This window comes from Medicago truncatula, chromosome 6 (genome assembly GCF_003473485.1).
Source record: "Medicago truncatula cultivar Jemalong A17 chromosome 6, MtrunA17r5.0-ANR, whole genome shotgun sequence".
NCBI lineage: Eukaryota > Viridiplantae > Streptophyta > Magnoliopsida > Fabales > Fabaceae > Medicago > Medicago truncatula.
Window position 1 is genome coordinate 40,289,567 of NC_053047.1, and position 13,858 is coordinate 40,303,424.

General features: G+C 32.3%; 2 protein-coding genes across 3 annotated transcripts; both read left to right on the plus strand.

Moving 5' to 3' along the window:
- Positions 1-4,848, plus strand: LOC11442626 (probable chlorophyll(ide) b reductase NYC1, chloroplastic). The gene is made up of 10 exons (XM_003620625.4): positions 1-495; positions 1,117-1,195; positions 1,353-1,488; positions 1,599-1,673; positions 1,775-1,970; positions 2,344-2,412; positions 2,505-2,644; positions 3,114-3,236; positions 3,464-3,656; positions 4,338-4,848. The coding sequence occupies exons 1-10, from the start codon at positions 148-150 to the stop codon at positions 4,521-4,523; spliced, it is 1,545 nt and encodes a 514-aa protein (XP_003620673.1). The 5' UTR covers positions 1-147; the 3' UTR covers positions 4,524-4,848.
- A 2,043-nt stretch (positions 4,849-6,891) lies between these two features.
- On the plus strand, positions 6,892-12,091 carry LOC11443077 (proline-rich receptor-like protein kinase PERK1). Of its 2 annotated transcripts, none has more exons than XM_024785610.2 (8): positions 6,892-7,127; positions 8,284-8,781; positions 8,872-8,958; positions 9,225-9,295; positions 9,406-9,482; positions 9,564-9,711; positions 9,909-10,064; positions 11,603-12,091. In XM_024785610.2, the coding sequence occupies exons 1-8, from the start codon at positions 7,055-7,057 to the stop codon at positions 11,777-11,779; spliced, it is 1,287 nt and encodes a 428-aa protein (XP_024641378.1). In that variant the 5' UTR covers positions 6,892-7,054; the 3' UTR covers positions 11,780-12,091. The 2 variants fall into 2 exon arrangements, with proteins under 2 accessions (XP_024641378.1, XP_003620675.2); XM_003620627.4 differs by having other exon boundaries at positions 6,893-7,109; positions 11,603-12,088.
- Positions 12,092-13,858: the final 1,767 nt, after the last annotated feature.

Consider the following 13,858-nt stretch of genomic DNA (forward strand, 5'->3'; position numbering starts at 1 on the left):
TATTTTCGCAACACACAAAATTACAAAAACATAGTTATCAATTCTCACCAAAATCACAACAATAAATAAACCAAACATGTTACATGAATTCAACACATTTATGTACCAATAATATTGTAACATTTTTATGAACTTTTTATCTTAAACATGGCTACTACAATTGTTAAGCTTCAAGTTTTTCCAGAGTGTAATTTGAATAAGCATAAGCTTAGAAATGGATTTGGTAGCTCAAATTCTTCATCTGGGGTGTTTGGTTTTGGACAAAATTTTGGTGGGTTGTGTTTGAAAAAGTGTAGGGCTTTCAAGAGTGAAGATGGTGGTGATGTGAAGGAGAAAAAGTTGAGAAATTTGAAGAAAAATGAAGTGAAAGTTCAAAGGGAAAATGGGTTTTGGAGTAATTTTAGAAATGTTTTGTTGGGAAATTTTATGATGGGTTCTAAGTTGGATGATGAGTATAGACAAGCTGTTGTTAGGGTTGATGAAGTTCTATCTAAGGTGAGTTCTTGTTTTTGATGTTTTATCATTTTTTAATCTGTTTGGATAATTAATTGTTTCATATAGCATAAGCACTTATCATATATGTATTTATGTACTAGTTGTTTGTTAGGGTTGATGAGGTTCTATCATTCTTGATTCTGTTTGGATTACCAACTTAATTGAGTGGTTTTAGCATATAAGTGCTTATGGATACGCTATTTCTATAACAAAAGATAAAATTAAGTGTTTATCTATAACTTGTTTTCATATGTTATCTTGGAGAGTTTGGAAACTTATGTATAGCTTATTTCTATTACAAAAGATAAAATAAGTGCTTATCCATAAGTTGTTTTCTTAAATTATCTCGGAGAGTTGCAGGAAATAAGTTGAAAATAGCTTACAGAAATAAGTTAAAAATAAGCTGAAAACAGAAGTTGTTTTCATAAATTATTCCAACCAAACAGTCTCACAAGTACTTGGTGTCACAAGTGCTTATTCTAGTAGATAAGCTCAAATAAGCAAATCCAAAAAGGCTCTTGCTGTGTTGTGTTATTTCCACTTAATTTTTACTTTCAATTTTGTGTTGTATTGTATTTTGAATGTTGAATATAACCGTGTTCTTGTATTTGTGAAAACAAGATTGCTGTTCAGATTGGGAGATATATTGTGACCATGATGAGCACTGGTGTCATCCTTGCAATTGGATTTCAGATGTCAGGTTGGTATATATATTCTACTTTCCTATTTTAGAATGTGTATTGAAAATATTTGCACTTATAGTCGAGTTTCCAACTATAGTGTAAACAAGTTTTACACTAACGTTCAATCATACCTCATATCATATATGATGTTGATTTTTTGGAAATTTTGTGAAGGTGGAGATAGTCAGATGGATGCACTGATATGGTATAGTTGGCTTGGAGGAGTTATCATTGGGACAATGATAGGTGCTAACTGGGTGTTGGAGGATTATTGTCGCGAAGGTCCGCGTAATGTTGTCATAACTGGAAGGTACGTTCACTCACTGATAGTATTCTAGAAATTGATTTCCAACATTTTTAGCTTTATTTGGATGCATGTTTAAAAAAAATTAATGCTGACATTGCTTTATTTGTGTGCAGTACGAGGGGATTGGGGAAAGCTTTGGCGCGGGAGTTTCTTCTTTCGGGAGATCGTGTGATTGTTACTTCACGAAGGTGGTATCACAAACTATGAGAACATTTTATAGAGATCAAATTAATATATTTTGTTGCTCACAACGTGTTTTTGCTCCCGCTCTCGAATTTTGTGAAGGCAGCCCTGAGTCTGTGCAAGCAACTGTCAAAGAGCTTGAGGAAAATCTAAAGGAAGGCATTGCCAATGCAGTTGGTTCATCTTTGACAAAGCTTTCTCAAGCAAAAGTTGTAGGCATTGCTTGTGATGTTTGTGAGGCTAATGATGTTCAGAGATTGGCAAACTTTGCTGTCAGCGAACTTGGTTATATTGACATTTGGGTAAGTGTGGCTGTTCTTTCTGTTGAGAACTATGTAGCTCTGACACTTGAGATTGAATGTGTCTTTGACACTTGACACGTGTCGGCATTAGACGCCAACAAGATACTGACACACGTGGTTACATTCAATCACTTTCATTTTCTTAAATAATATTTTTACAAGTGTCAGCGTGTCAGTATTAGTATCTTGCTCGGTGTCTGTGTCAGTGTTTCATAGATTGAGCATCATTGAGCTAATGAACCCTACTATCGATTTTGTTATCACTTCAATGAAAGTTTTATATTGGATTCCTTATTTCTTGCTGAGTGTGGTTTCTGCTTTTTGGTCCTAATCTAATTTTTCGTATTGTATTTTTATTCAAACTACTCAACAGATAAACAATGCTGGAACAAATAAAGGTTTTAGACCATTGCTTCAATTCAGCGATGAAGATATCAAACAGGTATGTTGCTACATAATTTCTTTTTTATTTTGTTAGAATATAAAGGCTGTTCATCTTCATCCTTAGCTTGAAAAGTTGGTTTATTTCTGTAGATTGTCTCGACAAATTTGGTTGGTTCTATCCTTTGTACCCGAGAAGCCATGCGTATTATGAGAAACCAAACCAAGCCAGGCCACATATTTAATATGGACGGTGCAGGTTCTGGAGGCTCTAGCACACCTCTGACAGCCGTGTGAGTATTCTCTTGATATTGTTGTTTCTTATCTTGGGATGTTAATTCCACTGAGCTTTTGCGATTTAAGGGCTTGTTTACTTTTTCATGATTCCTGTTTTCATTTTTACTTCAACTAATAAACATGATAGAATATAGATTCAATACTCTTCTCACCATTTCCTTTTACAGTTGTTAAAAACAGATTCAACATTTTTTAAGAAATTTTGAAGATGCCAAAAATTGTTTTTGCTGTTTCTCAAAATGCATTCTCCCTAACTATCCTTCTATCTTCTCTCTATCACATATATTCACTACATCAGTCTTCTACCACGTTGTTAGCAATTTAAAATGAACACAAATTTAAGTTAATGAAAATACAAGTAAGTGAGACATTCTTCATTTTTACTCGAAATATGCGTGATTGCGTGTATCTATGAGTGAGTGTTCTCAAAAGTCCTGGTGGATGATGATTTCATTTGTTGTGTAGCTATGGTTCTACAAAATGCGGCCTTAGACAATTTCATGGATCACTATTGACGGAGTGCAAGCGATCGAAAGTAGGTGTCCATACTGCATCTCCCGGCATGGTTCTCACAGAACTTCTTTTAAGGTAACATCTCTATTTGCAAACTTGTATTGTTTTTTCGCATGGACCGCGTACCGAAATCTTCTTCTGTAGGAATTTCCAACTTCTTTTTCTGTTGTCAACTATATTTTCAACTCGTCTTTTTTAATCTTATAATAACGAATAGCATTCTCGTGTTTGTCTGTGTAACTTTCTCTGATCTAAGTTAAATTAGTTTAATAATTGTTAGAAGTGTGGCTTTATTTGCACAGTGGTTCAACTATTCAAAACAAGCAAATGTTTAATATCATATGCGAGCTTCCTGAAACTGTTGCTAGAACATTAGTTCCACGGATGCGAGTCGTTAAGGGAACAGGCAAGGCCATCAATTACTTGACTCCTCCTAGAATCTTGCTTGCCTTGGTCACCGCATGGTTACGGCGAGGTCGCTGGTTTGATGATGAGGTATGTAATGACGATTATTTTGAGGTTGAAGTACACTTTAATTACTTGGTATTCTTTCATGTAAATGCTCATCTTTGAATATATTAATTAGGCTAAATTACACTTTTGGTCGCTTAAGTATTTTCCTTTCATTTTAATCCTTTAACTTACAAATGTTAGTCACTTTGGGCCGTTAATATTTTTTGGTTTCATATTAGTCCCTTAAGTTACAAATATCAGGCACTTAACATCATTTCTCAGTTTTCTGTTTGAGTCTGTCAAATGTTTCCTACTTGGCATTATATTTTCGACCTTGGTGATTAGAAATTTGAAGAACTAAAACGGAAAACTGACATAAAAGAGCAAAGTGAAACTTAAAAATAACTGAAGGGACCAAAAGTGAAATTTATGCTAGTAATTGCCTATGAATCACTGACACGGACACAAGACACGGCACAAACACATAGTGATTGATAGTAATTTTAAAAATAGAAGTGATTCAATGTAATTGCATTTGTTGATGTTCTGTCAGACAATCTGTTTCATACACGCTTACAATATAATTGTGATTAAGTTGTTTTGTAACAACTCTCTTGATTAAGCTGTGTGTTCCTCATGGACAAAATCCATTTTTCCATAGCAATGAAATTGTTGAATAATTTAGCAAGATTGCAAGAACTTAGAGCTATATGCATATTTCAGGGAAGAGCATTATACTCAGCCGAAGCAGACCGACTAAGAAACTGGGCCGAAAACCGCGCACGGTTTTCCTTCACCGATGCAATGGAAATGTACACAGAGAACACATGGTTATCAGTCTTCTCACTTTCAGTTGTTTGTGCATTCATAATTCTTTCTAGCACTAGCAGCAATTTGCCTGGAACATAATTACTGGAGAGGCATGCAATTTGTGCCTTAAATCATCAAAAACAAAATAGATCAATGAACCTAAAACATAAAACTAAGTGGATCATTTTTTCCAACATGTCCACATAAACTTCTTCAAACAGTTATCTTTTAACATTTTTTTTAGTTTGTATAATCTTTTGTGGTTTGTCTCTTGTGTAAGCTTCATGTATAGGTTTCCACGTGACACCATGTAATCAAGCATTCCCCATTGTGATGCTTATAGTTATAGTATTTTCTGTGTAATGTATAGTTTTCGTTAAAATTGTAGACATTATATGAATTTTCATACTTTCTGCCAAGTTTATTTCTTTGCATTCAATCATATTTAACTTTAGTTTTTTGGTTACATTTATGTTTAACAATATTAACGATACTTTAAAAAATCAACAATACTTTACATAAAAACAATAGGAACAATGTTGAATCTATTTTTATTTATTTTTTATCTAAGTTATCAAAAAAACTTATTGTTGATCACTCAAAATGATAAATAAGGATTTCATTTTCATGCTTGGATGTCACTGTAATGTCTATGTTAAGGCAGCACATGTGGCCTGACAAGTGTATGGATAATCATAGTACAATGATTGTCTCATCGAACAAACATGAAACATGTGATTTTTCCCTCCTTTTTGTTTTCTTTTCCTTTTATCTTTTTCTCATGTAACAAAAAAAATAAGATCATGAGTTTAAATAAGGATGATTACGAAATTATGTTGGAGTTGAATTTTTACATGTTGGTAAATTCCGTTCAGTTATGCAATTTACATTTAGTATCATTGTGATTACATCATATACTTGGCATAAAATTCATGCAGTAAAGAAATTAACTCAGCTAAAAGGTGAACGTACGTCGATCATGATCATTCACATTTGATTTACGACCTAATCCATTCTTAGAGTCACGTGTGAATGTCAAATTGAAGACTGAATTGCATTCTTTTTTTAATTTTTTCTGCCAATCACTTTGCTCAATTGTATTTAGGTCCAAGTAAAGGGTATGGTGTGCCCAAATCAAACGAGTGTTGGTTGGACCCTTCAATGTGTGTCTTTTTTAAATAAAAAATTGGGACAGAGGGGATTATTTTGTTAATTAAAGTGACATTAATCATCATTTTATAGTTATATTTAAGCGAATTTCAACTGAATAACTTAAGGTTACAAAACTAATCACATAAAATGATGTGATGTTGCCTAAGCACATTTTGATTCAATTATAAGAGATAAAGTATACGGAAAAAGCCTCCTAAAATTTGGATCAAGTGTAATATTGATGTCGCTTTTGTGTCTATTTGTGACACAACATATTATGGTACGTACATACTATTTACTAGACAACTAGGATAAGATTTTGCTGGCTAAAAACCTTGTAGTCTTCACGTCTTCTAAAAGCTTAAGAAGGTGAAGTTTATGATTTTTTTTTATAGGGAAAGAAGGGGCAGTGAATCTGTGTTTTATTTTATGTTACATGAGAAAAATGTACTAAATTGGCTATACGTTAATTGTTAGTCCCCATATTTACGATTTTATTCCTATTCTTATTTGTACTTTTTTTTCTTTGACAATAATTCCTAATTTATTAAACATATTATTATTGTCCTTATAAGCTTAGTTCAGTTGATATGAACAATACATAAAATATGAAACACATTAATAAGTTTTTATGTTCACTTATATAGCTATGTCGGTAACTCCTATTTAATAGAGTTTCTAAATTCACTAGAACGTAAACATTTTTATTTCAAGGCAGTGAGTGAATAATCTTGTTCAAAGTTGAATCAGGACATGAAATCATGAATTACCCAAAAAAGTAAATTAATATAGCTCTTAAAGCATTATCCAAAAAAAAAAGGATACAAGTTGGCTCATCCATATGTCGGCATGACATGGCATAGAAGTTGGCAGCAAATATAAGACAAGTTACTAAAATCCAGACATTCTTCTTTTTGTCCGTAATAAACAAAAATGTTTTTTGTTGAGAAAAGGACTAAACTTGTGATGCTAAAAGAACTGGACTAATTTGTGTAAAAAAAATATCTTATGGACTAAGATGTTACATAAGTTGGTTCATTTAGTATTTAAATTTGCAAAATAGAAATTTAGTCCATAATAATATATTTTTGTCTACACACACATCTATGCTGAAGTTTTATATACAGTGTTAGTAGAAACATATAGGAACAGAAATCAATATAGCTATGGTTACCTTATACTAACTAACTAACTAACTCTTAACAAATAATAATTAATTACAAATGATAAACTCTAATAGTTTTGTAAATTTAAAATCTGAAAAAACTTCATTCTTTAACTAAAAAGGTGAAAGTGGTGAAAGGTCTAAAAAGGTCAAATGATAAACCCAAGTCAATAAAACACAACTAATGGGTCCAAAGTTTTGAAGTCCACAAAATCTTAATTTTTAAGAGAATCCCACACTCACTAGCAAGATCCACCTTCAACTTCATCGTCATCACCACAAACTCTCACCGTAACAACCTTCTTCATCAAATATGCAACCTCAGGAACCAGAAGTAGCACTACCATTTGAATTTGAACTAAATCAAGGTGAGAGTTTTCGTCAAGGTATTTGGTTAAATTGAACCTGGAAATCCATGTATTTTTTGGTAAAGTTTATATATTCTAATTTTGAGTGTTAGTGACAGATCCAGGATATTTAGGTTGTGGTTGTGGGGGCATTTATATATATATGTGATTTTATTATGCATGCGTAAAATTGTTTACATAATAAATTTTATATATTCAAAATACAATATCTTACTGTGTTTAATAAATGGAGGATATAAAATATTAGGTAGTACACCGTTAGACTGAATCTGCTTTTAAATCATTTTTATTGATCCGTGCATCAACTCATTCATCATCAAACACATAAGTAATAAAGTCATAATTGATTAAAGTATAGATAATACTTTTATATACTATAAGATAAACATACTAAGTAGCATTCATGATATTGTTTACTATACTATCAAGTACGACACTTTGCATTTTATTCTTCTAAAAAAACAACATATAGATAGCAAGAATTACAATTGAGTTTAGTGCCAATATATTAATGGGGGCACTAGGTCTAGCCCACGTATTGATATGAATACATCCGTCCCTGGTGTTAGTGTTTGAATTTTCATATAAATTCTCTTTTTTTTTTTTGATAGATCTATGTCATAATTGCTTCGACATGAAATGTGTCAATGTTCAATCACTTCCAAATTAGGCAGACAATAACAACAACATTCTGTATACAAACTCTACCAAAAATCAACTTTAGTATTAGAATAAAAATTGAAAAATAAATATATGTAAACAATGGTGTTCAAGATGAGTTCTCATCAGCATCTATTTATTTATATTGAAAAGAAAATAAAATCATATACCACGATCCAAGTATTTGAAAGGAGTAATGCAAAAGAAACAAAACAATAGTATCTGAAGTATATTTGCATAGAACCTATACCTTATTCTAAATATCCACATAGGAAGATACCAGATTTCAGTTAAGATGCGTCCCAAAAAATTGAAGAAAACCAATGTCAATATTCAACACCAAAATAGAAAGATTAGAAAAAGTAAACACTCTAATTAGACGACAAATGTCATACTTGCTATAATACTAAGCTTGCTTTATTATTATCTATAGATTTGCGAGTTTCAAATTATAGCAAACCTTGTTTATCTGATGCTTATTTTGTGTTGTGATTGTGACCATTACCGCAACAAGGACATCTGCCTCGTCCTTTTCTATCGCGGTCTAATGCTTTTCTACCAAGACGTCTGCCATCATCACCACCATCATCTCCTGATGGTTCTCAATCAGGAGGAAGTCTGTCACCTCCATCATTGCTCCCTCATGCTCCATCAAGAGGCGAGCTGCTTCAGCTTTCTTCTTCAAGCATTGCATTTGGCTCCAGCAAGAGCATGTTTAGCTATAAGGAGCTTTGGGACGGAACGGATGGCTTCTCTGATGCTAACTACCTAGGAAAAGGGGGATTTGGATCTGTACACAAAGGTATTCTCCCTGATGGTAAAGAGATTGCTGTTAAGCAGCTGAAAGCTGATAGCAGTCAAGGAGAAAGCGAATTTAAAGCTGAAGTTGAGATTATTAGCCGTGTTCATCACAAACATCTTGTCTCTCTTGTTGGATACTGCAGCGCTGGTTATGAGATGCTACTTGCTTATGAATTTGTTCCTAACAAAACATTGGAATTCCATTTACATGGTACATTTTTGTTTTTGGTCACTCTTTTGTGTTGCACAATACTTTTGCTAGAAGTGTTCTTTAATTCTTATGGTTATTTTTGAACTGCAGGAAAAGCTCAAACGATACTTGATTGGTCAGCAAGACAACTAATTGCTGTAGGATCTGCGAAAGGACTTGAATATCTTCATGAAGATTGTAGGTTCTGTACTTTTGACAGTCATTTTTTTATGAGTAAAGATACATAGACACCCTTAGGTGGCAATACACCCTTTGACACCCACACAAAAATCTGACACGTAGTCACGTGGACCCCGCACAAGCACACTTTCTCTTTTCTCTCCTCTTCTCTCTTCCTAATGCATGGGGTGTACAAGGATGTATGGGAATAAAGGGTGTCTATGTATCATTACTCTTTTTTTAGTATCAAATTGATTGTTTATTGTATATTTCTCTTTGTTCAGGTAATCCTAAGATCATTCACCGTGATATTAAAGCTGCTAACATCCTTCTCGATTCTAAGTTTGAAGCAAAGGTATGTTCCATTACACATCTTCTTGTGGCAGTGGTGATGCACTGTTTAAAATGTTCTAATAATTAAGTTGTGAATATTAGTTTAATTTAGTATCGAATTTCTGTTGAAAGGTTGCTGATTTTGGTCTTGCAAAGGATTCACCTGATTCCAGCACTCACGTTTCTACTCAAGTGAAGGGGACTTTCGGGTATGAAAAAATTTATTCCCTTCCTCTCAACATATCATTTATGATATATTAAGCTCATGAATTATCAATAGCTGCTTACAGGTATCTGGATCCAGAATATGCTTATACTGGACGACTTACTGATAAATCCGATGTTTACTCTTATGGAGTCGTGCTCCTTGAGTTAATAACTGGACGAGTAGCGATTGATAAAGCTAACCCTCACATGGACGTTAATTTGGTTGAGTGGGTAAGTGTTATACCACCATAGAGTTTATATATTACTCCCTCCTTCTCATAATAACCGACTCATTTGTAAAAACAATTGTCCTACCTCCTAATATATATGCTTTATTTCATTTTTAAAATTTATAAATTATTTCCTCTTTTGAATGATACCCTAGCATAACCCTAACTTTTAACTACAACCATCTTTCATCATCACAGGCTAGGCCTTTTTTCATGCGTGCTTTAAAAGGAAAAAATGATCTGGTTGATCCAAGGCTTAAGAAGCAATTTGACCGTAAAGAGATGACTCATATGGTAGCATGCGCTGCAGCTTGCACGCGTCAGTCAGCAAAGGATCGACCAAAGATGAGCCAGGTAATGTGAAGAATTTGTTTTATCGTTTACCCTACCTGTTTATTTTCAACTGTCATTCTTCTTTTCAAAAAATAATTGTCCTGATCTCCAAAAACTTTTGTTCTCTGTTTATTTGTACTCCGTTTATTTCTCTGTTTCAAAATGAATACTACCTCTATTCTTAAATATAAAACTCTTTTGGCAAAATCACGGGAAGTAAGAAAGTTGTTTATAATCATCATTGTTTTTACAATTTTGGTACATAGTTATTATTGAAGTGTAACACAAAAAGAGATAGAAGATAGTCTATTGGATAACAAAGAGGAACATGGTGCCCTTTAGTTGCTTGAGCAACAAGTTATAGTAGCTTAGGGAGATTTAGAATTAGTAACCCTATGTAACTAACTCCCTTAAATCTAGGAACAATTAGTTGTGTTACAATGAAGCATATACACAGTAATATAGCGTGTACCTTCTGTAACAAACTATAAAACCATGTTGTACCTTCATTTGCAAGTTAATACAAATTCTACTCATTTTACTCTATGTTTTCTCTCTTTTTCTCTCTGTTTCTTCTTCACTCAATAGTTATTAATTGAAAGATATAGTTGGAAAGAAAAAATGTGAAATTCATTTCAAAATAATTTTTTCTTCTTCTAAATAATACTCATATCGAAACATGTTTTTTTTTTTTTTTGGTACAAAAGAGGGCAAAGCCCAATCGAAACATGTTGTTTAGTAAATAATAAACCTATCTGTTTACTCTCGATAGAGAAATAGATGTAACAAGACTATTATTTTATTTTTTTGTGTAAGATAACCTTAAAAACAATGAAAAATGAATAGATGTAGTATCAAGTATTAATAAGCTAAACTCATATCTGATTATACGACACATAAGGCAAAATATATTGCCTGATTTAATTGGGAATGTAGAATCTTGAATTATATAATCTTCATTTATTTGCCATATATTTTTTTGGAAATGATAGATACAATGACAAAATTTATCAAGAAAATTTCTAAGACAGTGTATTTACTAACATTTTTCCTTAATTACACACTATTACCTCCCTTGATTTCCGTCAAATAACAAATTTAATTGGTTGAAACCTTTTCTTGATAAATTCTTGATAAAAACTCTCTAGATAAATAGCAAGGCAAATTCTATGGTACACTCAAAAGTTTGAGTGTACCGATACACCAATTTGTTAAAATAATAATTAAATGAGTTGATTTTTGAAGAAAAGTAATTATTTTATGTAATTGACAATTATCAAAATTAAATATTATTTACCAAAAGCGTCGACAAAATAAAATATAATTTTTCTGAATTTTAATTACTTATAACAAAGAATATTGATTACTTTTTATAAGAAATGTTAAAAATTTAATATTATTTTTATAAACAATGGAATGATGTTTCTTATTATGAGATGATGTTTTCTAAAATATTTTGACAAGAATCTTACTCCAATTTTTTTATTTTGAGTTCATGCTATACACCTATATCCTTCTATATTTGAGCATATTTTAAGTCTAAAAATCATATATACTAGGTTGTGCGAGTTCTGGAAGGAGCTGTGCCAGTAGAAACTCTTAAAGCAGGGGTTACACGTGGACACAGCAGGGGTTACAGCAGAGACTACAATAGTCAACAACACAGAGAAGAAGGCATGACAAAGTTGAAAAAAATAGCATCCGTTTTGAAAGGGAAATGGAAATCAGAACAGTGAAGGATTCAGTAGAAGTTCATGAGGCTTGACTTGACATAGGTGTTTGTTCGTTTTTTTAGTAAAAATTCATGAAGCAATTGAATTTTGCTTGACTGATATGTTTGTTTGATGGCAGTACAAACCTACTCTTTTAGGGCTTTTATTTGTTGTATCTTTGTATATCATTTAGATATTTTGGGGACATGGGACAGATTTAGTATTACATAACCTTCGAGATGTATCTACCATGAGTGTGTATATATATATATATATATATGGGATTATTTTGGTTCAATTATAAGGGTTTTACAACTGTATTTAAGGGATTCGAACTCATTATCTTAAGGTTACAACACTAAGCACATAACATAATGTGGTGTTGTGTAAGATCATTTTGATACAATTATAAGGTATAAAGTATACGGAAGAAGAGTCCTAAAAATTGAATAAATATAACATCGATGTAGATTTTTTTTTTTTTAAGGAACATTGATATAGCTTTTATGTCTATTTGCGACATAACATATTATGGTACGTACGTATATATTTACCAGACTACTAGGCTATGATTTTGCTTGCTAAAACCTTGTAGTTTTCACGTCTTCTAAAAGCTTATGAAGGTGAAGTTTACGGTCTTTTTATAGAGAAATAATGGGCAGTGAATCTTGGTCTTGATAGCTTTTTATAGAGAAATGGATACCATGGCTGGCACACCTTTCAGCTAGCTATGACAGCAGGCTCATCCATATGTTGACGTGACATGGCAGCAAATATAAAGACATAATTAAAATGAAAAAACAAAGTTAAATAAAGATATTTTCCATGTTCATCCAACAACGTGCACAACAAACAAATCCTCATTTCATAAAAAAGGTATAAAGAAAGAGTTAAAAAAATCCACAAATATATATAGGACATACATTCTTCTTTTTGTCTGTAAAATTAGAGTATAGATATATAATCATGTTCCTCAGCTTATGAACATGGTTTTGAAACTGGTCCTAGTATATAGATTGAAGCATGATGTGAGTGTATAGACTAAAATGTTTTTGTTGTCATTCTTTGTCGAGAAAAGGACTAAATTTGTGATGCTAAAAGGAGTAATTTGTGGCAACAAAAAAAAAACTTACAGACTAAATTTCTATTTTGCAAATTTAAAAGACTAAATGAACCAACTTATATAATTTCAAGGACTAAAATATCATTTACTCTTTACTCAAATTTAACAAATATACGGGTAAATGTGAAAAAGAAAGCGACACAAAATGTATTTGTAATAACACCAGGCTAAAGAGAAAGTCTTCTATTGACACATGCACAATTCCAAATTCAAAATATTTTGGCATGCTCATTTAAAGAATTTCACCTTCATTCCATTGATGAGTTTCTAAAAGTTTGGGGATATATTTACTTTGCTCTTTGAATAATTTCAAAACCTTTTAGACTGCTCGATGAAACTCGTTTGTATTTGCGCTATAGTCCGTAGGTAGCCGTCATAAACCTAAATAGTGAAATTAAAGGCTAAACAGCGAGTTAAGATCCTCTCCATTTGAGTCTATAAATGTTGATGAATTCGAAACTTGTTTCAGCTAATTTAGAACTTGCAATTATATCTAGATATATCTAGGATTTTAAATGAGAATGTGTGCATAGACCAACTTATAATTGTTTCATATTGCAAAAAAGTGAAGGAGAATTAATTAAGGTTTTCTAGAGAGAGAAGTTCTAACTTCTCTCTACCTCTCCTTCCGAGCTCTATTTAGGGTTTCCATATTCATCTAAGTGGTGGTTTTCCACAGCACCTCCTGGCCTTCCCCAGCACCTCCTGACGATTCATATATGATTTAGTAATTTACTACCTAACCCATTTAGGGTTAATTCGATCGATAATCATTCATATATGATTTAGTAATTTACTACCTAACCCATTTATGGTTAATGTGGGGGCTAATGAGTGAATAGACATAGCAATTGTGAGTGGTAATTTCTTAAAAATAAAATAAAATAAAATAAAATGTGAGTGGTACTTAGAGTCCTGCCATAGAGTCACATGTGAATGCCACATTGAAGACTAGATTGCGTTCTTTATGCTTTCTTCCA